This window comes from Hemiscyllium ocellatum, chromosome 2 (assembly GCF_020745735.1).
Source record: "Hemiscyllium ocellatum isolate sHemOce1 chromosome 2, sHemOce1.pat.X.cur, whole genome shotgun sequence".
In the NCBI taxonomy this organism is placed as follows: domain Eukaryota; kingdom Metazoa; phylum Chordata; class Chondrichthyes; order Orectolobiformes; family Hemiscylliidae; genus Hemiscyllium; species Hemiscyllium ocellatum.
Window position 1 is genome coordinate 142,063,096 of NC_083402.1, and position 26,497 is coordinate 142,089,592.

The 26,497-nt window shown below is 38.7% G+C and overlaps 1 protein-coding gene across 1 annotated transcript in view; it reads right to left on the reverse strand.

Annotated features, from left to right (window-relative positions):
- Positions 1-6,685: 6,685 nt before the first annotated feature.
- slc24a2 (solute carrier family 24 member 2) overlaps positions 6,686-26,497 on the reverse strand; it is a 290,313-nt gene continuing 270,501 nt past the window's right edge. Inside the window, exons 5-8 of the mRNA XM_060841993.1 lie at positions 19,755-19,898; positions 15,382-15,471; positions 12,944-13,110; positions 6,686-7,237 (exon numbers count right to left, since the gene is read on the reverse strand). Of these exons, the coding sequence (XP_060697976.1) occupies positions 6,979-7,237; positions 12,944-13,110; positions 15,382-15,471; positions 19,755-19,898 (660 nt within the window). The 3' untranslated portion in view covers positions 6,686-6,978. The remainder of the gene's footprint in view (positions 7,238-12,943; positions 13,111-15,381; positions 15,472-19,754; positions 19,899-26,497) is intronic.

A 26,497-nucleotide genomic window follows, 5' to 3' on the forward strand; every position in this document is an offset into this window, starting at 1 on the left:
TCTATGTCCATGAAATGGGTTCCAGCCTCCCCACAGAACCCTCATGCAAGTCGGAACTAAATAAGGTTGCTAGTTCTGTATGCAGTATTCCGGACATAGTCTCACATTTGCCCAAATAAATGAGGCATAACCTATCTGCTTTTGTATTCAGTTCCCCTCACAAAAAATGCTAAAATTCTAATAACTGTCCCAACGACTTCCAGTACCAGCATTCTAACCTTTTATGACACAACACTGTGGTAAGTTGAATTAGCTTGAGAGAAATGATCTATTAAAATACTTTTGTTTAACTGTTTTAATTGTTCCACATGCTGACAGCTAAACTGATGACTCGGTATTTCCTAAGTGTACTTTTAAAAACATAAATAGCATTGGATCTCCAATCTAATCACCCTTTAAAACATTGGGGAGATTCATACTAAGGCTGCACACAACTGCAAACACCAATGTGCCCAACTTTCGTAATTAAAGTCAGGGAAAGTTACAACCTGCGGAGTTAGGACTGACAAGGATCACTGCAGCTTGGTAAACTGCATTGCAAGACAATTCGTCAGGCGAGTTAACGAGGCAAGTTACACAGGCTAACATCTAGCCCTTTGCCACCCAGAATTGAAGTTACTGCTCCAGTTTAAATGAGAAACATGAAGAAAAACAGATCATTGTTCCTTTTTCTTTGTTACCTTGTCACAACAAGTGAACAACATACAGTCAAGAGTCATACAGAATGAAAGCAGACTCTTTGGTCCAACTTGTCCATGCTGACCAACTTTCCTAAACTAAACTAGTCCCATTTGTCTGCATTGGGCTCATATCCCTAATAACTTACCTACCCAAATGTCTTTTAAACGTGGTAACTGTACCTGCATCTACCACCTCCTCTGGCAATTCAGTCCATATATGAACCACTCTCTGTGGAAAAAGGTTGTCCCTCAAGTTCCTTTTGAATTTTTCTCTCACCTTAAAAGTATGATCCCTAGTTTTGAACTCCCCTACCCTGGATCATGAACTTCCTAGGTCAGTGAAGGTATTCCAGAATATTTATGTTATGGATGACATCCAAGCAACAAAAATGGCCAATAGTATTGGTTTCATTTATAATATTTATTGTCACACTTAGATACATTATATTTCTTACACAGACACAATTGAAATAGATTGCCTTCAGGTGTACATTATCACAGTGGAGAAACCTTACACAGATACAGCGAAAACAATAACAATAGTGCAAGAACAGTGTTCTCTCAGAAAGCCATTGGTATATATTTTAAATAGATTATGTACAAATAAATATTTCTCTTTCTATATACAGTCGTGCACTACTGTTAACATTGGGAAATGACAAGGACTACACCAATACACAGTACAGTACATTTGTTTTCAAAATGACGGTTTGTCAATAACTTGAAATTATGCATGTTAGAGATTTCTCTTTTTTTTCTAAATCAATGTTGATTTATTAAAGTTGCATTGGTTACTGCAAACACCAATGTGCACAACTTTCATAATTAATGTCCGGGAAGATACAGTCTGTAGAGACAGGACTGAAATGGATAACTGCTGCTTGGTAAAATGACTCACAAGACAACTTGTCAGGTGAATCAACAGAGGAAGTTACACATATTGTTAAAATATATCATATATATAGATATTAACAAAAAAGGTTTTGACAACAATGTGGATTGTGCTGGAGCAGATGCAATTTTTTTCTGCAGTACGAATTTGTCCAAGTAGCCAACATGCATTAGAATAGTGTTGTTCTTGGCTTGGCTAGAATCTCCATGTTATGTGTAAAACTTCCAACTAAGGTAGAAAAAACTCTTAAATGACAAAAGAAGCAAATAACACAATATGTCAGTCAGCCTTTTCTTAAAAAAAGAGGAAAGACAGGTTAACGTGCTGAGCAGAGACCCATATCAATTTGAAGAGAAAGCCTGTGACATTAACCTGTCCTTTCAGTTGACTGACTATCTGTATTTTCAACATTTCCCATTATTATTTCAGCTTTATACCATTTTCAGATTCTTTTTAACTGGTGAAGGAGAAATCTCCCTTCCATATGACCAGCATTTTAAATTAGGACAACAGAATCTGAAATAAAAAAGGTTAGCTATAATTTCCAGGCATATTGACAGATACTCACTGATGCTTTAACTATTTGATAATGGATGGCTACCATCAAGATATTGCAACCAAATATTGCTTTGCTTCAGATATAGGAGAAGCAGATTTTAAACATTTTTCACGGATTCACAGCACTGATGAGGTTTCCTAATGAAATGTAATAATTGTTAATTCCCCAAACTGATGTATGCCTCATGAAAATACATGCACATTTCACCATTTATCTTTTATCTTTTAAGTGCTCTATAGTGCTTAAAGGTTATTATGTGCCTCTATATGTAATAGTTAGCTTTGAAACATATTTGTAAGGTCTTCCACCTGACACGAGCTCACAGTATTTTCAAATCTCTATCCAGTATTATATTTCAAAACAGATTAAAAATTCTATTAATAGTGATCGATCTGAGAGTCTATTGCTTATCTGCAATATTGTTTACAGTCAAGCATGATGGAAAGTCTAATGGATGTTTTCTAAAGCAGAGGTTATTCCACCCACTGAGTTTAAACCTGGTGCTTTATAATGGAGACTGTATACACTGGTAGTCTGGCACAAAGATAATAATTCCAGGTACAGTAAACCCAAAACATAGCTTAATGGCTGGAATACACGCCACTTTTAAAATATTTAGAAGGATCAGACTGTTAAAAATGTTTTTATCATAAGTTGCCACAGTTCATGTTCATGCAATATATCCAGGATTGCAAGTGGGTGGTCAGGGGAGTGAGAGAGTGGAATCTATCTGGGAACATTAAAAAAAAGCTTATTATTTAAATATTTACTGCACTTCATCCATAATTTAGGGATAACTTAAAACTGTTATAATCTTTACAGATCCAACATTGTTACGCTATTACTACAATATTTGTGTTTGTATTAATTTACTGCTGTCAATAAGAATTTTAATTCAGTATTATTGTCAACCAAATCAATGCAATCTTTAGAAAGAATCATAATTTGCTTAACCAAAGCCAAATGCCTATTAGACACAGTGGGCTCAATTACTTACAACAATATCTCCTTATAATAATTTTATTTAATAATTTTTTTTTGCATTAACTTCATCTGGTTAATATTGCAGCTCTGTAAAAATGGTTAACTGAAGAGTGGCTGAATTGTATGTGTACTAATGACAGATTACAGCTCATTGCTAATCCTGAGCATAAAAGGCTGCAGCAGGACAGACGTTTGGTTTGACATAATGGAACAAATTCTCATAAGTCTGAATGAAACAGTGATAAATTCCACTGCTGTAAATAATCATAACTTCAGACTTTGGGGCTCAAAGTTGGCAATGACCTGAGGTCTTAGAACAAATGAAAATCACCTGCAATCACTAAACACTCCAGCAGTACTGACCAGTATCAAATTGAAGATTGTTCCTTACTATGGAATGATTAAGATATTAGCCTTATTTACAAAAACACCTAATTATTTCTGATACAGGATCTTCTGTAGTTGATCTCAGTTCCTACAATGGTACTGAAATGTTTTAATTTTCATAGAAAGACAATGTAACTGAACAGTTGGGACTGCAGTATCATTGCACAGGGTGGCAGGATGGCTCCTGTGATCCTTGTATCAATGAGCTCCCAAATCTTTAATGCGTTAGGCATTAGCCAAGTGTATGGAGGAAATAAAGGAGATAAAACCACTCTCTTCTGACATCCATTGACTTGCTGTCTGCTGTACTGAAAGGACAGTGGAATCCAACACATTTGTCTACTCTCATGACCACAGTTAAATATGAAGTTTACAAAGAAAAAAGGATTCTTGCTCATAGAGAAAATGAGCACTCATCAGTTTCTTTTTGAGCATCTTTATGCATTTGACTTTTAGCATTTTTAAGTATTGGATCTTTAGTTTAATGACTAATTCAAAATTCTACATAATTTATAAAGAAAAGGTATTTACGAGTGTTTTAAAGCCACAAGGAAGGGTTCAAAGGATGTCATGAAGTGAAAGAAAGTTTATGCCATTTTTGTATGTTATCTGAAGATGCTAATTTATCCATGGCCCCAAAACGCATGATTTAGTAAGGCGAAAATTAGATCTGGATTGCACCCATGTTATAGATGTAAAATTGGCATAATGAGAGCTCGTTTCAGAGACCATGGCTGGAGTGAGATCATATAAATTAACTGCACACTTCTATTTTGGCATTTGGTACTGTTTTTGTCATGTCTTGATTATGCATCAAAAACAATCCTCAATGTCTGAAGCTATTACATGCATACAATTGAGATATTAATTTTGAAATGGAGTGGCAGGACTAAGTTGGACAATCAGTAGACAGATCAAAATGAGACCAACCCAACAATATGAAGAGAAAGGGACACAGCAGAATACTTTTGAATGAAAACAAAACATTGAACACTATAATCAAAAACATTAAAATCAGAAACAGAGTTCAAAAACCATAAGAAAACAAAATGGAATGAAACTAAGTGAAGGGCATAAATAACAGATAATTAAAAAAAATAGAAACTGTATTTATGCTGAGAAACACAATGAAAAACATCAAATTCAAATCAAAGAATACAGAAGTTTGCTTTTTGCTAGAATGCAGTTGTCAGTCAAATTAAGAAAATTGATAATTTGATCCCGTTTCACACATTGGGGTGAATTGATTGAAGGGTCACTGTGATTTACCCAATAAGTAAGTAAATTGCATTTAATGTTTTGACCCTTGAGCTCTACTTAGATTTTAATTCAATTTTACATCGCAGGTTACAGAGAGGTTAAAACAAATGTTATGACTGGCTAAGGGCATAATAAAACGATTTGTGTATTAATTGCAAAGTATGTGATCACTGTCCCCTTTCGACCTTGTTGGCAGCCTGCCTTCCTTTCTATTGCTGGAATCAGTACCAGCATCCCAGTGGGCTTCAGAAATTATTCTGATTCTTAGACCCATGATTTTCAGTGTCTGGAGCATACATCCCAAGAATCTAATGCCAATAATCAATATAATGGTGAGTGCATAACTTGAGCTTCTGATTTTCTGAGTCTTTTTCGGCACTTACATTCATTTTGTCAAAACAATCACTGGCTTGATGAAGTTTCTTATCTGCATACAAACCTCCATTTCCATTACTGCCCAGAATGCTGTTACCATGCAACTTCAAGAACATATCCCCAACATCACAAATACCATCCCAAGATTGACAACAGTAGTAACACTATAATGTCAGTTCATTAAGAGCATTATGATTATTATTAGTCCAAGTGCAGACTTTAATGCCCATTAAAATGAGGTTATTGCTGTATGTTTGATTTTTATTGACAGCTGTAAATGAAAATTTGAATCCTAACCAAATAAAATACCTGCTGAGCATTAACATTAAGCAGCCCTAGGTAAGTACTAGCTTTTGTATATATATATATATATATTATTTTTTAAAAAAACACACCTTCATCGTATTCCAGATTTTCTGAATCTGAAATGTTGACCATATTATATAGAATCACTAACAGTAGCACAATGAAGATTAAAGATCTATATTAAGTGTGATGTTATGAGTGTGCAACGCGAGTTGTCTCACAATGCTCTATTTGTTTCTCAGTAAATACTGCACAAAGCTTATACCAAGTAAGAGGAAACTGATGTAAAAACTGTGCAAAGGTATTTATAAAGTGAGTGAGTTTCTATTGGATTAACAACTTGGTTCATTAATTTAAGGGCGCAAATACAATCTAATCAAATAAAGGAATGCAGAATCAGTTTTTCTAAAAAAAAAGTTACATTTAAGATTAAATTTAACAGGACCTTAAACCCCAACTCAATGAAAAGTGATTGGAAACAGGTTTCACTTTGAAAATATATGATGGTCTTTAAAAAAGAACATATTCTAAAAAGAAAACATACAACAATGTCAGCCTATAATTGTCCAAGTAAAGTGCAGAGATGATCTATAGGCCCTAAGGTGTTAATTACATAATATGGCAGAATGTCAGTGACTACATTTTATTCTGCATTAGGCAGCAAGCAATGATGTGTATAATAGATAAATAGCTACGACCTTAATAATTGATTAATAGCTCTATGACCTTAATATTGCCATTCACACATGATTGAATTTGCTTTCAAGTACCATGATCTATAGCAGCTTCATTGGTTTATTCATGAGATGTACTGGTGATTAAAATTGTTGTACTAAGCCAAAAAAAGTTATAAAACATAAAATCGCATATAGTTTAATAAATGTGTAAAAAATAATGCTAAGACTTATAGAAGTAAATCTGTATCAAACATTACACCTTCAGTACTAATCTGATTCTCAGATCCCAAAGAAAAGGTAGGTTTGGCTAACTGTCTGAGAATCCAAAATGTTATGCCCCCAAACACCACCCCCAACCCCCCAAAAACAAAATGCTCTCCAAACTAGTTTTATGCACCATTATTGTTTTTAAAAATAAATTACTTCACACCAGTTATTCTGAAATATAATGCAGTATTATTTCAATATCTGAAAAAAGAAACTGGCAAGGAAAATTCCTTTGCCAGTAAAATATCACCTAGCAATGAAAGAAAAATGAAAGAATCATCTTGAGGGGGGGGGTATAACCAACTTGGGCAGTGGTCTTCCCATAGACATTAGATTAACCCAGAGAAAAATCCCAGAGTCAATCTCTCCAATCAGGAATGCCACAGATGCAAACATCAACTTTATTCATTTGCTTGAAATGAGAACAGAAAATTAATCAAGCAAAAAATACAGTTGTTATTGTTTAGCATTACGTTCTCATTCCCCATTTAACTGCAAGGCCAGCTGAGCCAATCTCAAAACAAAAACAAAGCTGCAGCAGGCAGGATGAGTCAATTTTCCCATCAGTACCTCAGAAGGAAAGGAGTAGAGTCACGAAGATCCACTTGTCTTTGGACAGATCAAGACCTTCTCCTCCAGCAGAACGGCCATAACCAGAAAAGCAACATAGAGTACAAACATGGTCAGTCCAAGAATTTTGTTCATTTTCCACTTGCAGGCCCCAATCGACAGGATGACGAAAAGAAGCATGATGAAGAGAAGAACAATTGAACAGAACAGGCCATTGCTGCTGACTTTGATTGGGGTGAAGTTATTAATAAAGGCGTGCAGGAGCCATGGCAAGGGTAGGCTGCAAAGACATAGAGAAGAAAAATACATTTCAATCTTTTTCTGAAGGATCAGGTCAACCTCTTATCTTCCTTTGACAATCCAGAGTTGTTCATCCATCACTTGTTACACTGAGATTGGCACTATATAATGTCATAACTTCCCAGTCTTAGTACTCTGTGGTTTTTTTCTGCATTTTTGATCACTTTTTCTACTTGCCCTACTAACTTCATTGATTGGTACATATACACCGTCTCTCTATTGATGTCTTTAGAATGGAGTTCTGAACAGAAGTCACTTGAATTGTTAACTCTGTTTCTCTCTTCACAGATGCTGCAAGACCTGCTGAGTTTCGTCAGCATTCTGTGTCATGTCAGATTTCCAGCATCTGCAGTACTTTGTTTTTATCATTTTACAAGGGTATTTTCTTTATTTGGCTGATGCTGCATTGGTTGGAATAAAACCCCGAGATCGAAAATCCATGTACAGGCTTTCCTTGTCAAAGCCCTCTATGTGGCATGATATTGAGGAATACACTAAACTATCAGTTAAGTGACTTGATCGCTGATTAGTTAAATGACTAAGGACATGTTCAATTCCGGATATTCCCTGCACACGTTCACCACAGCAGGGGTGATTGTTATGGGATAAAGCAGGAAATCAGACCTGAGGAAAAGATCAGCCATAATAGTGGAGGGGATTCAATGGGCCCACCAGCCTACTTCAGCTGTGATGCAATGAAGACATGGAGGAGGAACAGATTACCCAGCAAGCCCAGGACCAGCAGCAACCTTCAACCCCTGCTGAGCCGCCCCCACATGAAGAGGTCAGAGTTGAAGGTCCCTTCAGGCTGCACAGTGAACCTGGAGTCTACTAATCACAATGCTATTTCTTCCAGACTGAGGTGCAGTGTCACCGTAGACAGACGATACCCAGGTATGCTATCACTGAACTTGACCAACTGTTGGGAGCATGACCTGTGACCTGAAGGGCTGGGTGGACATCTCATCTTGGTGGTTGCCGAGGTGACAGCTGTGTTCAGGTTTTATGCAACTTAGCTACTTCCACTGTGGGATCTCTGAATCCACGACTTACAAAGTCTGTTACCGACGCCAGATCACACCATCTCAATCTCTTTCACCATGGCCATGTCGGTGCTGCAGCTTGGACAGTAAACTTTGGCATCAGGTGGTGTGCTCAAGGCACAGGGCACCAGAGACTGGACACATCCCACTCAGAGAACACCATATCATACAGCAGCAGGACTTCATAATCAGAAAAAGAATCAATTGCACCAATGTATCAGACATCTGTGATCATTAGGACCAGACTGTGCCAGGTACCATGGAAAATGCCAACATGTCTTTTCCCTCATGAAACGGGATGAGTTTAGTTTGGGAAACCTGGTTGGCATGGACAAGTTGGACCAAAAGGTCTGTTTCCGTGCTGTAGGACTCTAACTGCTGCTTCATTTCAAAGGCTATATGCCAAGGTTGGAGACAAGAGCCACTTTCTCCACCATGCCTGATGACTCCTTTCCACAACTATTGACTGAGGCTGAGTGTAGATAAACTGCATCGGTAACAGCCTTTGTAGGTCGTGGATTCAGAGGTCCCACAGTGAAGTCACCAAGTTGCAGAAAACCTGAAAACAGCTGTCACCTTGGTAACCACTAAGATGGGATGTCCACCCAACTCTGCAGGTCACAGGTCATGTTCCCAACAGTTGGTCAAGCTTAATGACAGGATACCTCTGTCTGCGGTGACACTGCACCTTGGTCTGGAAGAAATAGCATTTTGACCTGATCTTCCATCCGGGCCTTTGTGGAGAAGCTAATGGGCCTGTTGAATGTTTAGACGTTCAAATGTTTAGATCAGTCTGGGGAGGCCTTGCAACATACTCCAAACTTGTGTATCACCCACTGCCTCAGGAAATCAGCCAATATTATCAAAGACCCCTCTCATCCCAGTTGTACTCTCTTCCATCTTTTTACCTTCGGGCAGGAGGTACAAAAGATTGAAAATACACACCAACAGATTCAACATTTATTTCCCTGCTATTATCAGACTTATGAACAGACCTCTCATGTTAGAGCTGATCCTTCTCTGCAGCTGTAAGACTACATTCTGCATTCTGTTCTCTTACCTTGATGCCCTTATATGAGGTCTGATTTGCCTGGAGAGCACACAAAACAATACTTTTCACTGTAGCTCAGTGGAGGCTAGATAATAAATCAAATCAAATGCAAAGAGTGTGCCACAACACCCTAGTTTGCTGTGCTCTGGAGCAGGAAACAAGGGGATGTGACACACAGTAAAGCGACGGGAGAGCAACAACAGTTTGAGGAATAAGATGAGGATATTGAACAGGGCCATGCTAGAACTGTACAGTGTCAGATACAACACGCCTGATACAACTTAATAGATACCTAGTTCTAGTGGACGCGAGCTGGGCGCAGTGGTCACACGTTGACAGTAAATTTGTTGCTGCTTGAAAAACAAATAGCCCCTGCCTGGAGTCAGAGGTAAATGCAACTTTTCTTTCCTTGTTTATTCTTTGTTTGATGCAAATAATGTATCATGGCTTCAATATTTACCGAGTGAGCTGCACCAACATATCATGCCTGCCAACCACATCAACATCCAGAAGGACAAGATCAGCAGGTGCATGGGAGCTGGAGCTCCTCCATCATCCTCTCCAGGTCTGATACTCTCGGGACTTAGAAACATGGCACTGCACCTTCAATGTCGTTGCGTCAAAAATCCTACAAAGCACTGGCCACCGTCACTGCAAGAGCACTCTCAACACACTAATTGGAATGATTAGAGATAAAAAGTTGGCATCACCTTTCTCAAGGGAGATAAAAATCACACAACACCAGGTTATTGTCCAACAGGTTTATTTGGAAGCACTAGCTTTCGGAGCACTGTTCCTTCATCAACCACCTGATGAAGGAGCAGCACTCTGAAAGCTAGTGCTTTCAAATAAACCTGTTGGACTATAACCTGGTGTTGTGTGATTTTTAACTGTCTGCCCCAGTCCAACACTTGCTCCTCAACATCATTTCTCAAGAGGGTCATGGATGAATAATAAAGACCACTATGTCCGTGATGACCACAAGCCAAGAATTATTTTTGAAAATTGTCAGGCAAAAACCTGATTAGCTTAGATGTAGCTTTGATTCCTTCACCTGTTGAAGATTGGCACCAATGTATATGTCAAATACTTGCTTGAGAAGGGTACTAGCAAAGGGGAAGAAAATAAATTAAATGGGTGAATAATTGTGCTGATTTTACATAAATAACCAGCAGAAGTACACAGAACACACACATTAAACACTGCATGAAGGACAATTTGCCAATTTCACGGTTTTTGATAAAACCAGCTGCTCTCAGATATAGGACTCCTTTTTGGAATAAAAAAGAATTAGATGCGAAACATTAACTCTGTTTTTCTCACCACTGATGCTGTCAGACCCAGAGAGTTATTTTTGCAGTTTCTGCTTTTATTTCAGGTCTCTGGCATCTACAGTATTTTACTTTTATTATGAAAGCTGAGAGATGGTATTTTGACACTGATAAAAGTGCTAGGTCAGTGAGGGTGAGGTAAAACTATGAATATTAAGTATGCAGTCTAATTTTTATGGAAATTGTTGATGGCTGAGAATTATGGGCAAGGTGATCTGAGTAGTGGTTGAGCATAATGCAGTTGGCAGATTAAAGCAATTGAAGCTGCATTCACTGACCTTGACTATTTGTTTAGTCATTCAACATTTTTCATCTCAGAAAACCCTATGGATGTAAACCATAGAAATGCCTTTCCAGTCTTCCCCTCTGTCCATAACACCCAGTATTTTTTTCTAACTATCTTTGAAGGGATGTGTGGGGGGAGGAGGAGAATGTTAAAAATGGGTTAGAATTTTAACTAGTGGAGTTAGATATTGATTAGTCATAATTATCTCTCTGTAGGTAGAATCTATGTATTTGTAATGAATTGTAATTCTTGCCAAGTGCAGAAACTTGGTCCACGTTTCTGTCAATCTGGGTCTAAACAGCAGCCAAGTCGGAAAATTCTGTGCATTTTTAAAAATCTTTAAGTTTTGCAAGAATTCCTGAAAGAAGAATTTGATTTCCAATGTAAAACCCCAGTGTGTTGTAATAAATGGTGATCAAAATACAAATTATTCTAGCAGCATTGGTCATATCTGTGAAAACACTGATGTTGAGGGAAAGCCAGTATGTTTGAATAAAATTCAAATTTGGCCAAGAAATAAGGTTTTCTTTTACCGTCTTAGATACAGTAAATCTTCTGTATCTGCATCATCAAGAATACCCCTATCCACGCCCAAACAAAGGTAACAAAATTCACTATCCACGGACAAAACTCATGTATCTGTGATAGTTAATTTATTCTTATCCTACTGTTTAATGAGCTTCACACTTGTGAATTTCAGTAACTGAACTCTCGCAGATATGGAGGAACAAATGCATTTTCAACCAGGCTATCTGTGTCGTTCTCTATTCATCTGAACATCTTCCATTTCCATTAGATAGATGGAATTGGAGTCAAACATCTACATTCATATTTAACCCAGTCAGAGCTGCTGAGAGATCAGTCAAAGGCTGGGACTTTTTGGTGGCTACCATGATAATGGCAGTACCTAACATTTTGACTCTGAGATTATGAAGTTTATTGGCTGTGGCTCAATCTTGATGAATCTGGTAGATATTCACTGCAGGTTCTGGAAACTTTGTTGCAATTTGCAACTGCCTCGTTCTTCCACTTCCATGGCTGTGCCCTCACTGCAGCCCTCAATTTTAATGTTCTTCAGGTTTGCTCTATAAGTCCTAGCAGGTCACTACTGCACAATGATGAGGGGATTTCCTTATTTTGACAATCTCACCTGCGACAATCTCACATGGCCAACTGCTCCCTTTCATGGAATGTAACACTCTTGGAATCTGATTCTTACCTGGTCCATAGAACTTCCTTAATTCTGAATGCTATGGAGTTCGCATGAGCAACATTGAGTAGGCACCACCTTAAAAGCATCTGGACCTATCTGATTTCAGCCAAATATAAAACCTTTGCTCATAATCACGTTAGCCCTCTTGAAGGTTGAATTTCCCAATTAGCCCCAGTGCCCTCAATGTCACTTGTGAGCTGTGCTGACTCACTGTGAACACAACTGGATTATGGAACAGTCTTGCAAATTGCTCAAACCTTCTCAAACCTTAGGAATTCTGAAAATACGCTAGAGTGCTGGTCAGTCCTTAAATCTTGTAAGTGATAAATGGAGTCGTAGCAAGCAAGCATTATTGAACTATTTTCACCTTTTCAACAGGGCAGTAAAGAGGGCAACTTAACAAAATGCACAGATCTTGCAATCCCTTACAACCTCTAAGTGTTGAAGCACATTTGGGTTAGCAGTGGTGTTGCTAAAGGCCCATAAATTGGGCTGCTACCATTCAGTAAGGGGAAGGAAAGGAACAAGTTGGAGAAAGTTTGATTCAATTCCTACAGCTTTAAGGCTTACTATAGGAAACTAAAGCACACAAAGACTAATGGAGGGAGGAAGTCATAAGGATATTTTTCTCGCATATTCAAGATATTTTGCACAATGTTATTTCTGAAAAACGTATAGTCACTCAGGTGCAAAGTTTTGTTAATGAAATAAATAGATGTGGCATAAATAAAAATTGTTTGAAGTAAGTCTTTATTAACTCACCCAACTGTAATATCAAATATATTGCTTCCAACTGAGCTGGACACTGCCATATCGCCAAGTCCCTTCCGTGCTACAATCACACTTGTGATGAGGTCGGGAATAGAAGTACCTGCAGCTAAAATTGTCAATCCCATAATCTCCTCAGAGATCCCAATTGTCTCCCCAACCTGCAGAATTGAAAGAGTGAATATGTCACTTAGTAATGCCAACACACACACACAAACATTGCGCTGAAGCATCCTTCAATCTATTCTGCTGAAACAATTCCTGTGAAGAGAGATTAACTCATCAGAGGATAGATATTAAGAGGCTTGAATCATTTATTAGGCGCAGTATTGGTCTGAGGTATAAGGATAGAATAAGAAATCAATTCAACATGGGAGGAAAGATCAAATTTGAGATAAATAACTTTGAATACAAACCATCTCTGTGGAGTGTTTTGCAGAGGTTGTTGCATACTGAAAAGGTTGTGTTTTCTTTTGATGTTTACTACACTGTTAAGAAATCTAGTGGTCACTGAGTGACGTTTCATTTCACTAAATTTCACAGCAAAAGCATTAATGACCATTGGTTGAGAATGTGAAAGCAAAAAAAAAGTGATCTAGCACTTCCAGAAGAAATCACCCCAATGTACATTGCTTGTCCAAAAATTTGATATTTCTTTAACTTTCATTGTGATTTTAAAAATGTATTGTGTAATTTAGTATTCAGCAGCTGATCCATGAGAAATTTGAATGTTTCCATTATACCTCACCGAAAATCATTTTGCAATTTTGATGTGCAAACTCTTTGAAGATTGGACAGGAAAACTGCCTTTGAATTTGCTCTCATGAGAGAATATGGTTTAAAAGGAAGCATTTAAATTTGAATTCAACATTAAGCGACCTTCCACAACTCCTGCTCCTCTTCTTCAGTGACAATGCAAACAAGATTGCCTCCAATAATATTCAATATACTTTGTAAGTTTATAACCATCAGCAGTAGTCACTGCAGCAACTCGTGGGGTATTTAGTTCCCGAGTTGCAGAGCAGATGCCATGTGGGTGAGGGAGGAGATCAGGCAATGAGAACCAGTAGTATCTTAACTGGATGCTGATTCTCTACATATGGGATACTATTTCATTCCTCACAATACAAACTAAACATATTATTCTATGGGTTAATAACGCACTTTCAATATCTCGTATCTATTCAAGTAATGATTGATCTTATATTCAAGCCAACTCCAACTTTTGACTTTATTTTCATAAGTCAACCTCAACTAATTAACAAAATGGATAAAAAGCTGATAATGGAATATACTTTGGGGAAAATGTGAAGGTGTTAATTTTGGAAGGAGGAGCAAAAGAACAGAATTATTTAAGTGCTGGAAAGCCGCAACACACAAGGACTCCAGGGAACTTATGCTCGAAACACAGAAAGCTAGCACCCAGGTGCAGCAGGTAATCAGGAAGGCTAATGGAATGTCGGCCCTTATTTCAAGGGGTTTGGAATATAAGAGTAGGGAAGTCTTACTGCAACTGTACAAGGGGTGGTGAGATCACAGCTCAAGGGTGAGCAGTTTTGGTCCTTTTTTTTAGGAAAGATATAATTTCATTCGAGGCAGTTCAGAGAAGGTTCACGAGGATGATCCCTGATATTGTGGGATTGCCTTATGTCCAAAGATTAAATAGGTTGAGACTCTGCAGACTGGAGTTTCGAAGAATGAGATGCGATCTTATTGAATTTTATAGGATTTTTAAGGGGCTTGACAGGGTAAATACTGAGAAGACATTTCCCCTCATGGGAGAGTTTCGGACCAGAGGGTATGGTCTAAGAATAAAAAAGCATCAATTTAAGACTAAGATGAGGAGGAATTCCTTCTCTCAGAGTTGAGAGTCGTTGGAACTCCTTGCCATAGAGAGTTTTGGTGGCAGAGTCTTTTGTATATTTAAGGCTGAGATAGATTCCTGATCAGTAGAGGAATCAAAGGTTATGGTGAGACTCCCATCTCTACCATTGCAACAACCATTCTTCAATTCTGGCATCGAGAGTATCCTCAATTGTATTCACCCCAACATGAACAGCTGCACCTTCAATAGCTAAAGCCCTTACCGCTGGAACTCCTCCAAAAGCCTCATCAACTTTATTTATCCCTTTAAGAAGTTCTTTACGATCTAATTCACTGACCAAGCCTTTGGCTAAGTTACCTGTTCGCTTCTTGCATGACTCGGTGTCAAGTTGATTTTCAACCCTCCTATGAAGTGCCTTGGGCTTTATTATACAAGTTGTTGAACTTGCAAATGACAAAAGTTTTAACCATCAACTTTGATGAAGAAGTTTTCTTTTTGAAATTATGTTACAATTAACTTTTCAATGGTTATTTATGTAAGAAAGTTTAATACTTGCAATCAAAACTTGAATCTTTAGTTAACAATTACTGGACATTGTTGTGCTTACCTGATGTGCCCACCAGACCATTAGATAGGAAAAGCCCCCAATCCACATGATTGACCCAAAGAAGGTGAGTATAAAATACTTCCGTAGTCTCTGCAAGACAAATACGGTTTGGGTTAACTTTGTGTAGTTGTTCTGAAACTGTAACATCTTCAACTTTTACCTGGTATCTTTAGGATAACCATCCATGTATAATCAACCTTCTGGTGTTAGTTAAGTTTGCTTTTCAATTGTCATTGGGACAAAATCCTGGAACTCCCTCCCTAATGGCATTGTGACCATTGTGATATTAGTACAGATAAACTGCCACTTCAAAAATCAGCAAGACTTAAAAAGACTAAAATATAGAACATTTGTAAAAAGCATGTGAAACAAACATGGTGAGATCTATATTTCTCCATTACTTTGCAAGGACAACAGGCCCAGTCAGTAAGTCTCACATCCTAAAGATCCAGTGGGGCCCAGGCATATCTATTTTCCCAATCAATCCAAGACTCCACAGGTGCATTTTTTAAATTCTTGTTTTCAGACTATAAGACATAAGAGCAGAAATTAGGCCATTCAGCCCATTGAGTTTGCTTTGCCATTTAACCATGGCTGATATGTTTCGTAACCCCACCTCTCCTGCTTTCTCCCCGTCACCCTTAACCCCCTTGACAACCAAGAAACTATCTCTCTCCATCTTAAATATACTCAATGACTTGGCCTCCACAGCCTTCTGTGGCATTGAAATCCGTAGACTGACCACTCTCTGGCTGAAGAAGTTTTTCTTCATCTCCAGAGGTCTTCCCGTTACTCTAAGGCTGTGCCCTTGGGTCCTAATCTCTCCTGCTAATGGAAATATCTCCCCAACAACCACTCTGTCCAGGCTATTCAGTATGCTGTAAGTTTCTCAGGTACCTAATATTATGTGTTTGTCAGAATTTGTAAAATGCTTTAAATGACTTGTCGTGCTCTCTCTAGGTCTGTTAAATAAATATTCTTCCTAAATCAGCTGCCATTTTAATAGTCTTGACCATTTGATACAATTTCACTCTGGGAGGTCTCTAAATTGAAACATCTATTATGCTACAACAATCTATTTATTCCCAAACTTACATATTATTGTAACCAACTTCATTATTTTTGTAGTGCATGGCCAAATAGAGGGGCCCTTTAATTTTGTGTGTGTGGCTGAATATGTGTGGTAACTTGAGGGAATCTATGCAGGAACATTCATGTTGCCATGCAGTTAAGATGGAATACAGGTTGCAACTGTACTAAATGTTTTCTTTACATGCTTTTTAAAGACTTTCTTATATTTTAGACTTTTAACTCTTGCAATTTTTGAAGTGGCAGCTTATCTCAGTCAGCTCGTTATTGCAGTGTCACCGGATCAAGGCTAAGATCCATTTTAGCAAATGCCTTCAGTAAATTTAAGTTGATGCTGCAATACAGCATGGAAGCAGTGATGGTTTATTGAAATACTGTTTGTCTGATGGGCCGTTAAACCAAGATCCTGATCACTTTTTCACTTTCAAAGATCTTATTGAACTCTTAGGAGCATTGGGGAGCTCCCTTCCCTGCATTCTGGCCAATGGCCATCCTACAATTAAAAATATAACAATTGAACTAATTTTTCTTATCATTGCATCTTGTACTTTTACTGTACTCAAATGGCTGAATTTGACTAAAGAATAAAAGTAGTTATAATTCAAAAGTGATCAAATACTTATTAAACAGCTTTTTGGATAAGCCAAGGGGGGAATGAAAGATGCTGCAATGTAAAATTCTTGTTCCGTTTGCTTTCAAACCCCGGTTCATGTCCTCAGCTGTTCCCTAAACAATAAGTTCTCTTGATAATGTCTGTTGACAATCCCTTAAATTATTAAATCCTCCAGTTGCATTGTAACCTCCAAAGTGCCTAAAGCAACAATGGTAAAGATGCATTTCTACATTTAGGATAATATAGCAAACAAATGGTTCTACTCGTGATAGCAGGAAACTAATCTTCATTCTTCCAACAACCACAGAGACAAATTTGTTCTGGGGTTGAACGAGCAGCTGGAGGGCTTCCCCAGCTCTCCTCCTGGCTTGTTAAACATTCAGAGTCAATTTGATGAGATGATGTCAACAATGCTGCAATGTTAATAATTTCAATAATATGAACACTGTCAGAAAGAAATTAGTCTAATGGGTAATGGTACCAGGGGAGGCTCACTTACACAGCAGAGCTACAGACATTCTGACTTAGGTCCTTAATTGCAAGCTCTTTCTTTTCACTGTCAAATAAGTACTAACAAAACATAACTTAGAAATCCGTTTTGCTTTAGGTTTTATTTCCTTATTTTCTCCGCTCTGCTCATGTTTGCAACATGACTGTCGCTGGGTGGAGGTCCAGTGTGTTGAACAAATATTGCTCTTCAGATTTGTGTTAATATTAACGTCAACTTCATCTAGTGTCCACATCTATGTGCTTCCCGGGACCAATCACTGGATGACTGTTTACAGCACAAAATCTGGACTGTTCACATCTTGGAAACATGGACTCACTTAAAAAGCAAACTGTTGAGAAGAGGTCATTTGAAATGTTAAGACTGAGATTGCTACCAAAAAAAGGGAGGAAATATTATTGAGTCAAGGTGCATAGATGTATTCCAAATATTTTACAGATCACCACAATCTAAGTGAATGACTTAGTAGGCTACTCTTGTTCCTGTTTTCCAAAACCATGGGTTATTCCCACTCCATCAACATCCCCACAACCCCCCCACCCCATCTCCAAAAGTCTACTATTTCTACATCTATCTTGGTTGAGATCAACTAACCCAGGATCAAGACCAGTGATGAGATGAGGCAAGTTTCTAATCTGTACTGTGTGGAGTCCCATTAGCTACTTCTGTATCAATTGAAACATCTAATTCATGTGTCAGAACTTCCTTATTATTCATGTGCTTAAATAAACATGAAATTAATGCAATTTAAATACTTTATTACTAATTCAACCATCAGAATATTGTGATTAGTGGACATATAAAACTTATTCAGTTAAATGGGGAGGAAATGGCCTAGTGGTATTATTGCTGGACAGTTAACCCAGAGACTCAGACAACATTCTGGGGACTCTGATTCGAATCAATTGAATTGAATTCAATAAAAAAAAAAGAAAAATCTGGAATTCAGAATCTAATGATGACCCAAAGTTCATTGACAATTGTTGGAAAACACCTAGCTGGTTCACAAACATCCTTAAAGGAAGGAAACTGCCATCTTTTCCCGGCCTGGTCTCTATGTGACTCTCTGGGCAGTTAGGGATGGGCAATAAATATTGGCCTAGTCAGCGACACCCTGTTCCCATGAACAAATAAGGGAAAAAAAAATACTAATAGTTTTGGCTTTCAGTGAGCTGTACGGAAAGTTCTAGAAAGTTCTGTAATTGAACTTTATGGATACAAATTACAGGACAATGACTTGCTTTGGTTTAACTGGGTGTAGAGAACAGTCCTTTGGTTGGAAGAAGTAGGCCTTAGGCCAGACTAAGCTGTCAACATCTGTGTCACTTCACAGACAGCTCACTGGTCACAGGTCTCAGGTAACCCCCACGAGGCGTCTTGGAATGGACTGGGGAAGTTAATACTTCAGCTGTGGAATTTAAGGGAGCATTCCTGCTCCTCCTAGCACTAGAGGAAGGACACCTGTCAAAGGATTTAGGTGTCCAACTTCCACGTTCAGAGCCCACTTTAATCTTCCAGATAGATACTAATTGCAACTAACAATTCCATTTTCCAAGGTGGAACTTGATTTCCCACGGACTGACCAGGAAAGTGAAGCAATGTAACTCATGCAGCACTACATACAGAATCAAAAATTTCAGCTTCTACTTTGCCTACTGCTGAGTAAAACCATTGCAACCTGAATCCCAAAGGGACTCAATTCAAAGTCAGCTGAATAAATCAGAATGACCCATTGCATACAATGCATGTTGTTGATGCGGTTCCAGTACAACTTTAGTTGCACCTCTGGAGAGATCAGAGTGATTGGGGAGTGTGTGTGAGTGAACATGTGCGTGAATGAGTGTGTGCACGCGTAAGAGTGCACACACGTGTATTCGTATCTTTAATAATCTCCAAACAGCCTCTATATTTGCTTGAGAAACAGATGAGTTTCTGAAGCACACTATTATCTTGGTACTTATCCAGGCATTCTAACCTAACACTGACATGAAGTAACCTCTTTCTATGACTATTCAATGAACACATTACTTTGGATTTCTTCAGCATCTGCTTGTTGAGACTATGAGACTCAGAGACCAAAGATCAAAAACACTGCGCAAAACGTTTTGCGCAAGTGCATGTGTGCAAGAAAAATGAGAGAAATAAAATGGTACAGATGCTTACTTTTTTTCTGACATCAGGCAAGGTGATCCACAGTAAAAGGACGATAGGGATTACAATTAAATAGATTAATCGTTTCAGAGGTGTATCTGGCCAAGCCAAGCTAAGTGGCTGGTCTTCGTCTTCATTCTCTCTGGACGCTTCAGCCTAAACAAAACATGAATTATAATTAGGAATTTAGTGCAATTTTCATTGCAAGTGTAACAAAGAAAAACACAAATATGGACAAAGATGCTTATTTTCAATAATCACCAAGATCAAGTAAATACTTTATTAACAATGCAATAATGGCTTCTATTGTTCAACCAACAATATTGCACAGGAACACAACCACTGCGTTATAGAAGTACTGACTGCACTTCCTGATGGGGCACCAGATCAGAAAATTGGCCGATACAGGCCTCTGTCAAAAGGTGTGCTGCTGGAAAAGCACAGTCGGTTAGGCAGCATCCGAGGAGCAGAAGGGTCAACGTTTCAAGCATCAGGAATGTGCGAATGAAATGTGGGGCAGTAGGCAGTTTCTAAAACTTACTGCCCCCACTACAAACAGTTGGGAGCTTTGTTACAATCTCTCAATCACAGTCCTGAAGAAGAGCTTATGCTCGAAACGTCAACTCTCCTGATCCTCGGATGTTGCCTGACCAATTGTGCTTTTCCAGCACCACACATTTTGACTCTGATCTCCAGCATCTGCAGTCCTCACATTTACCCCATACAGGCCATTGAAATGCGGAGACTGAGACACATGTGCAAAGTTCCATGTATAGACCATATGACATATATAAAGGTTATTTGAAGTTACAAGTGCAAAAAAAACTTGAAAATAAATACTATCCTTTGAGAAAACAAGTCAGTATAAATTCAGCCATTTGATCAGAGCTAAAAGAGTACAAGGATATTTTCAGGAGGGGTGTGTACAAAAGAGAAGCTGACCTGGGTGCTGCAGGACGATGAATGTCATGGAGCGGTTGCAGATGAGCTGCAAATGTGTGAGAGTAACACAGGACAGACAAGCATTACATTTCAGGACAGCTGATCACCTGGGGCTGAATCAGCTCCAAGCAGAAGGGTTACTTTCAAATAACTAAACCAGAAAAATTAACCAAGAAGGTTAATTGTAGCAGATGGACACAATGCATTTGTGGATTTTAACAGAAATATTAACTAGTTCTAAATAATTTCAAAGTTATAAATCAGCTTAAGCACAGAAAAGCATCATGTATTACACGTGTAGTTGTCATGGCCAATAATAATTTTTAAGCCAGTGATACATTGTTAACTCTTCACTTTTTTTCCTAGTCTCAGTCCTTCATGCAGTCCACTCACCCATAACTAACATCTGCTTCCAAGCAAGTTCAAAAGTGTAAACCACCTTGACGGCTGTCTGTTATAGTGCTGTGTGCTACTCATGAGAGAGAAGCAAATGAAAAGCCATGTACCAGAACACACTGGAGTGTTCCCTAGGCCTCTGGCCTCAGAGCCTGGTTTCAGGCTGGTTTGAATAGCTATTATGTAATTGTTTGTCCCTCTCTTTTCTCATCTGACTTCCCACTACTGTGGGACTATTCTGTACAGACATCGTGTATTTAGCCAAAGCAGTGATTATAAAATGAAGAGAATTACACAGAAGATATCTGTTATTTTCTCATTTGACTTCCCACTACTGTGGGACTATTCTGTACAGACATCGTGTATTTAGCCAAAGCAGTGATTATAAAATGAACAGAATTACACAGAAAATATCTGTTATCACAAAATAAAACTCAAACTGTGTGGTTTATAAACTGGGATTCTATGCTTAGAAATTACCTGTTAATGCTCTGCTTTAATACATAATTTCAAGAACTGGTGACAATTCTGGTCCAAATGCTTGTGTCAATAATAAAGCGTTCTGATGTAGGATGGTATTTTCCCCATTCTAGGAATATGTGAAAGAATTAACATCCTTCCCCTCCTCCAATCTCTAAATAATGGATGCTGCAATTCACAACATGAAGCTTGTATTTCCTTCAGCAGACTTCAGTCATTACAAATAGAGAAACACAGACCTCAAGAAGTAAGGGGTGATATGCACAATCAATAAAATTCTAATAACCTTTTAAACTATAGGAACAAAGCTCAAATTGTCTGCAAATAACACTTAACCCTTAAGCTGGCAATTTGACTGACTTTCCGAGCTATTATGGTTGCTTTGGAATGGGAAATTGTGTACACATTAATACAATCTCATGTCCCAGACAGTTACTGGCTGAGAACAGTACAGCTTTGCGGTTGCTATAGAGACTATTTAATGTCCACCATGCCCACGTAAACACTGATCAATATTAGTAGATGGATTTACGGCATGTCAGATACGATAATAATAGTGCTCTTAACATATTCCCAGAAGGGCAGACCTATTGCTTTTTGATGCTTTGATCTGGCTCTATCCTGTATAAACTTCAAGTCATCTGAAATCCAGCCTCAGTTCTCTCAGTCATAGCTAATATCCACTTCCAAATAAATAGCAAGATGTAACTCATCTTGCTGGCTTTCACGCAGCTGCACTTCAGCATGACAGAACGTAAAGAACAAATAGCAAGGCATGTACAACCAACACAAAGAGATGGTCCCTAAACTTCGAGCTGCTGCAAGTTCCATTTGGGAGGAAGGATCTACCCAGCCTCAGCTTCCTGCCTTATAATGGATTAAATAGCTATTACTTCAAAAAGGTTAATACTTAAATATCCAATCTTTTCTAGCTTTATCCCGTACCTTGTTGAGCTACCATTCTTCATCATATCAATTTCAAAATCCTTTCGTGGTCTATAAATCCCTGTGGCCTTGGTCCACTCCACCTTCGTAACATTTACCTAACCCATTACCAAAGATGTGCTTTCTACATACCACACACAACCACTGAGGCCATAATCCTCATTCATCAGGTCGCTGTCTCCTGATTCAAAGCCACACTTTCAAAGCATCTTCAATCATGTCTTTGAGATTCTCTCAAGCTCTTCTTTTGAGTTCAGTCATAGAGGTGTACAGCAAAGAAACAGGCCTTTTGTCCAACCAGCCTATGCCAATCAGATATCCTAAATTAGTCTAATCCCATTTGCTAGTATTGGGCCCAAATTCCTCCAAACCCTTCTTATTCATGTATCCATCCAGATACCTTTTAAATGCTGTCCATCACTTCTTCTGGTAGCTCATTACATATATGTTCCACTTCCTGTGTGAAAAGTTGCCCCTCAGGTCCCTTTTAAACGTTTCCCCTCTCACCTTAAACTTATGCCCTCTAGTCTTGGGTTTCCCTACCCTGGAAAAAAATACTTTGTCTATTTATCCTATCCATGCCCCTCATGATTTCCTAAACCTCTATAAGGCCATACCTTAGCTTCCGATGCTCCGGGGAAAGCGACCCCAGTCTAATCAGTCTCTCTCTATAGCTCAAACCCTCCAATCATGGCAACATCCTTGTAAATCGTTTCTGAACCCTTTCAAGTTTCACAATGTCCTTCCTAAAGCAGGGAGACCAGAGTGAAGTGCAGTATTCCAAAAATGGAAGAACCAATGTCCTGTACAGCCATGTCACAACCTCACAACTCCTATACTCAGTGCACTGACCAATAAAGGCAAGCATACCAAACACCTTTTTCACCACCCTGCCTATAATCTGTATTTTTGAAATGGGAAGTGCTAATGCAGAAGGATTTACTGAAAAAGAGGCTCAAGAACATTGCAAAATAAATGAAACTGCCTTGTTGGGGGCTTCTTTCACCTGGAATTTTTTTGATGGACAAAGGCAGCGGCCATTCTACAGCAGAAACATCATACAAACAGCCATCATTGAAGTTGACTACTCAGACTTTCTGATGAACAGTTTTAATGAAAATTATCCTAGCCTGAAACACTAACTCAATTTCTCTAACCTGTTGTGTTTCTCCAGTATTTTCATTTCACATTTCCAGCATTCACATTTCTTTCCTTACGCTGCATGTTGCCCGTCATCATCAACCAGGGAAATGGGAGAGTTTCACAGACTTTTGCATTTGATACTTTGCAACCTTAAGCATTCACTTCAACTGTTCGAATAATTAAGTAAAATCTCAAACATTATTCCTGTGTTTCATGCAACAGTATTCATTAATTACTAGGCATCATGCAGCAATAAAGGGAATGTGATGATTTGCAGAAATTGATCCTCTGCAAAAAAGCTAAATTGTAAATTGCAAAACACCCAAAGTTGTCCTTTTATTGTACTGTAACTACTGAAATCAGGTGATGTTGTCATTTCTGAATCTTTGGCTGCAGCGTCTTTAATACAATGAGCAGCCTGTGAGACTTGTTGGTGAGACAGGATGATCCTTGATGTCTCTCCAAACCCATATGGAAATATTGTCTTCATTTCTGTGCCGTGACTACATGCAGAAATACTGCTCTATAAACCAACATGTAAAATTAAATTTCTATTTAGAGAAAAGATGATTGAGTTAGTGTGGGAGGTGCACAGACAGGTACAGATTTCTTTCTTCAAACTTCAGATGTCTTCATGAAGCCGCTATGGCCAGGAACATACACCCCATCAGCACATGAACCACAGCAAGGTAGGAGTGGGCTAGAAGCATATTGATCTCATTCTCTGGAACAGACCTAAGATGCAATTCAGGCAGACCTGCTAGATGGACTCCTGACCTTTAGAGCTGTTTCAACAGTGAAAAAGCTAGAGTTCCAGATAATTTCACATTCGGAATAATTGAAACTGACATTTCTTTGCAATGCCATACTAAACACTTGGGGAAGCTATCCAGGGGAGTTAAAAATTTTTAGTAAATTTTAATTCGCTCAAGGGAAGAGGACTTTATATGGATGCTTGTCGCATTGGTGAAGTAGATTATTGACAAAGGAATCTTAATTAAATTTAAAATGGATATTACTTTAGATCTTAGCAGCAATACTGAAAGACAACCAACTCCCAGAAGAAACCCGGCAAGCCATCAGACAGACAGTCACACCAATATTAAGCAGGAAAAAGGAAGGAAACACACACTCAATACACAAGAAAGGAAAAGACTGGAAAGACTAAAAGAAAGATCAAAACATGTTATTCTCCTACCTGCAGACCAAGGATGCTTGACAGTCATTCTAAATCAAAGAGACTACATTGAGAAAGCAAACGCACTACTTGCAGATACCAACACTTACCAACAAGTGGCGACAGACCTGACCCCACAACTAGACAACCGAATCACAGCCCTACTCAAAAAACCTCAGAAATCTGGAGAAATAAATAAGACTGTCTTCCAAAAATTGAAAGCAGACGGATCCAACGCACTACGCTTCTAAGGATTATCCAAAATTCACAAACCAGGAGCCCCACTCAGACCCATTGACTCACTACCTGGAACACCAAGGAGCTACACCAAAGACTAAAACGCTTAGTAGAAGACTCACACCACCCCATCCACTCCACCCAAGAATTCATGAAGACTACCAAAGACACCAAGATAGAACAGGATGAAGTAATGGTCTCCTTTGACGTAACAGCCCTATTCACATTCATCAACATCAACCTGGGCAAGGAAACAATGACTACATTATTAGAAGAACTAAAGACACAATACATCAAACACTACCAACTTCATCAGCAAGGACAGTATTGTCAAGCTAGTGGACCTATGCCTTACCACCCACTTCACCTTCAACAACAAACCTACAGACAAACCAATGGAACACCCAAGGGATCTCCGACATCAGGGTTCTTAGTAGAGGCAGTAATGCAGAGACTCAAACAAACAGTTCTGCCAACTATCCAACCCAAACTTGGGTCCACTACATGGATAACGTCTTTGGTATGACTAAACAAACAAATTAGAGGAAACCTTCAAGACCATCAATAATACCATTACTGGCATAACATTCACTAAAGAGGAGGAAAACAACAACAAACTGCCATTCCTAGAGGTCTCAGTAGAGCGAACAGCCAATGGGGAGCTTCAAACCAGCGTCTACATGGAAACAACACACACTGACCAAATACTGAACTACAGAAGCAATCATCCCAACACACACAAATGAAGTTGCATTAGAACATCATTTCAATGAGCCACCAACACGCAGCATAGAGGAACTATGAAAAACAGAGGAAAATCACCTAAACAGTGCATTCAAAAAGAACGGGTACCCAATGAATACAGTCCACCCACGGCAACAACACCAAACAAGCAGACAAAACGCGACCAGAAACCCTAGCCACTCCCCCCAACATCAAAGGCATCTCGGAAATGACTACCAGACTACTCAGACCTCTTGGCATCATGGTAGCCCACACACCTACCAACACACTAAAACAGCAGCTAATGAACTTGAAAGACCCTATACAGACAACAAGCAAAACTAATGTCATTTACAAAATACCATGCAAGGACTGTAACAAACACTACATTGGACAAACAGGCAGAAAACTAGCCACCAGGAAACATGAACATCAACTAGCTACAAAAAAACACGACCCACCCTCAATCGTATCCTTACATATGGATGAGGAAGGACACCACTTCGACTGGGACAATACATCCGTCCTAGGACAAGCCAAACAGAGACATGCACGAGAGTTCCTAGAAGCATGGCATCCTAACCGGAACACTATCAACAAATACATTGACTTGGATCCTATTTACCACTCCCTGAGAAAAAGAACAGGAAATGGCATCAACCCAAGGAAACCTGAACACAAATAAAAATTGGGCCATACCATCAGTTCTTCA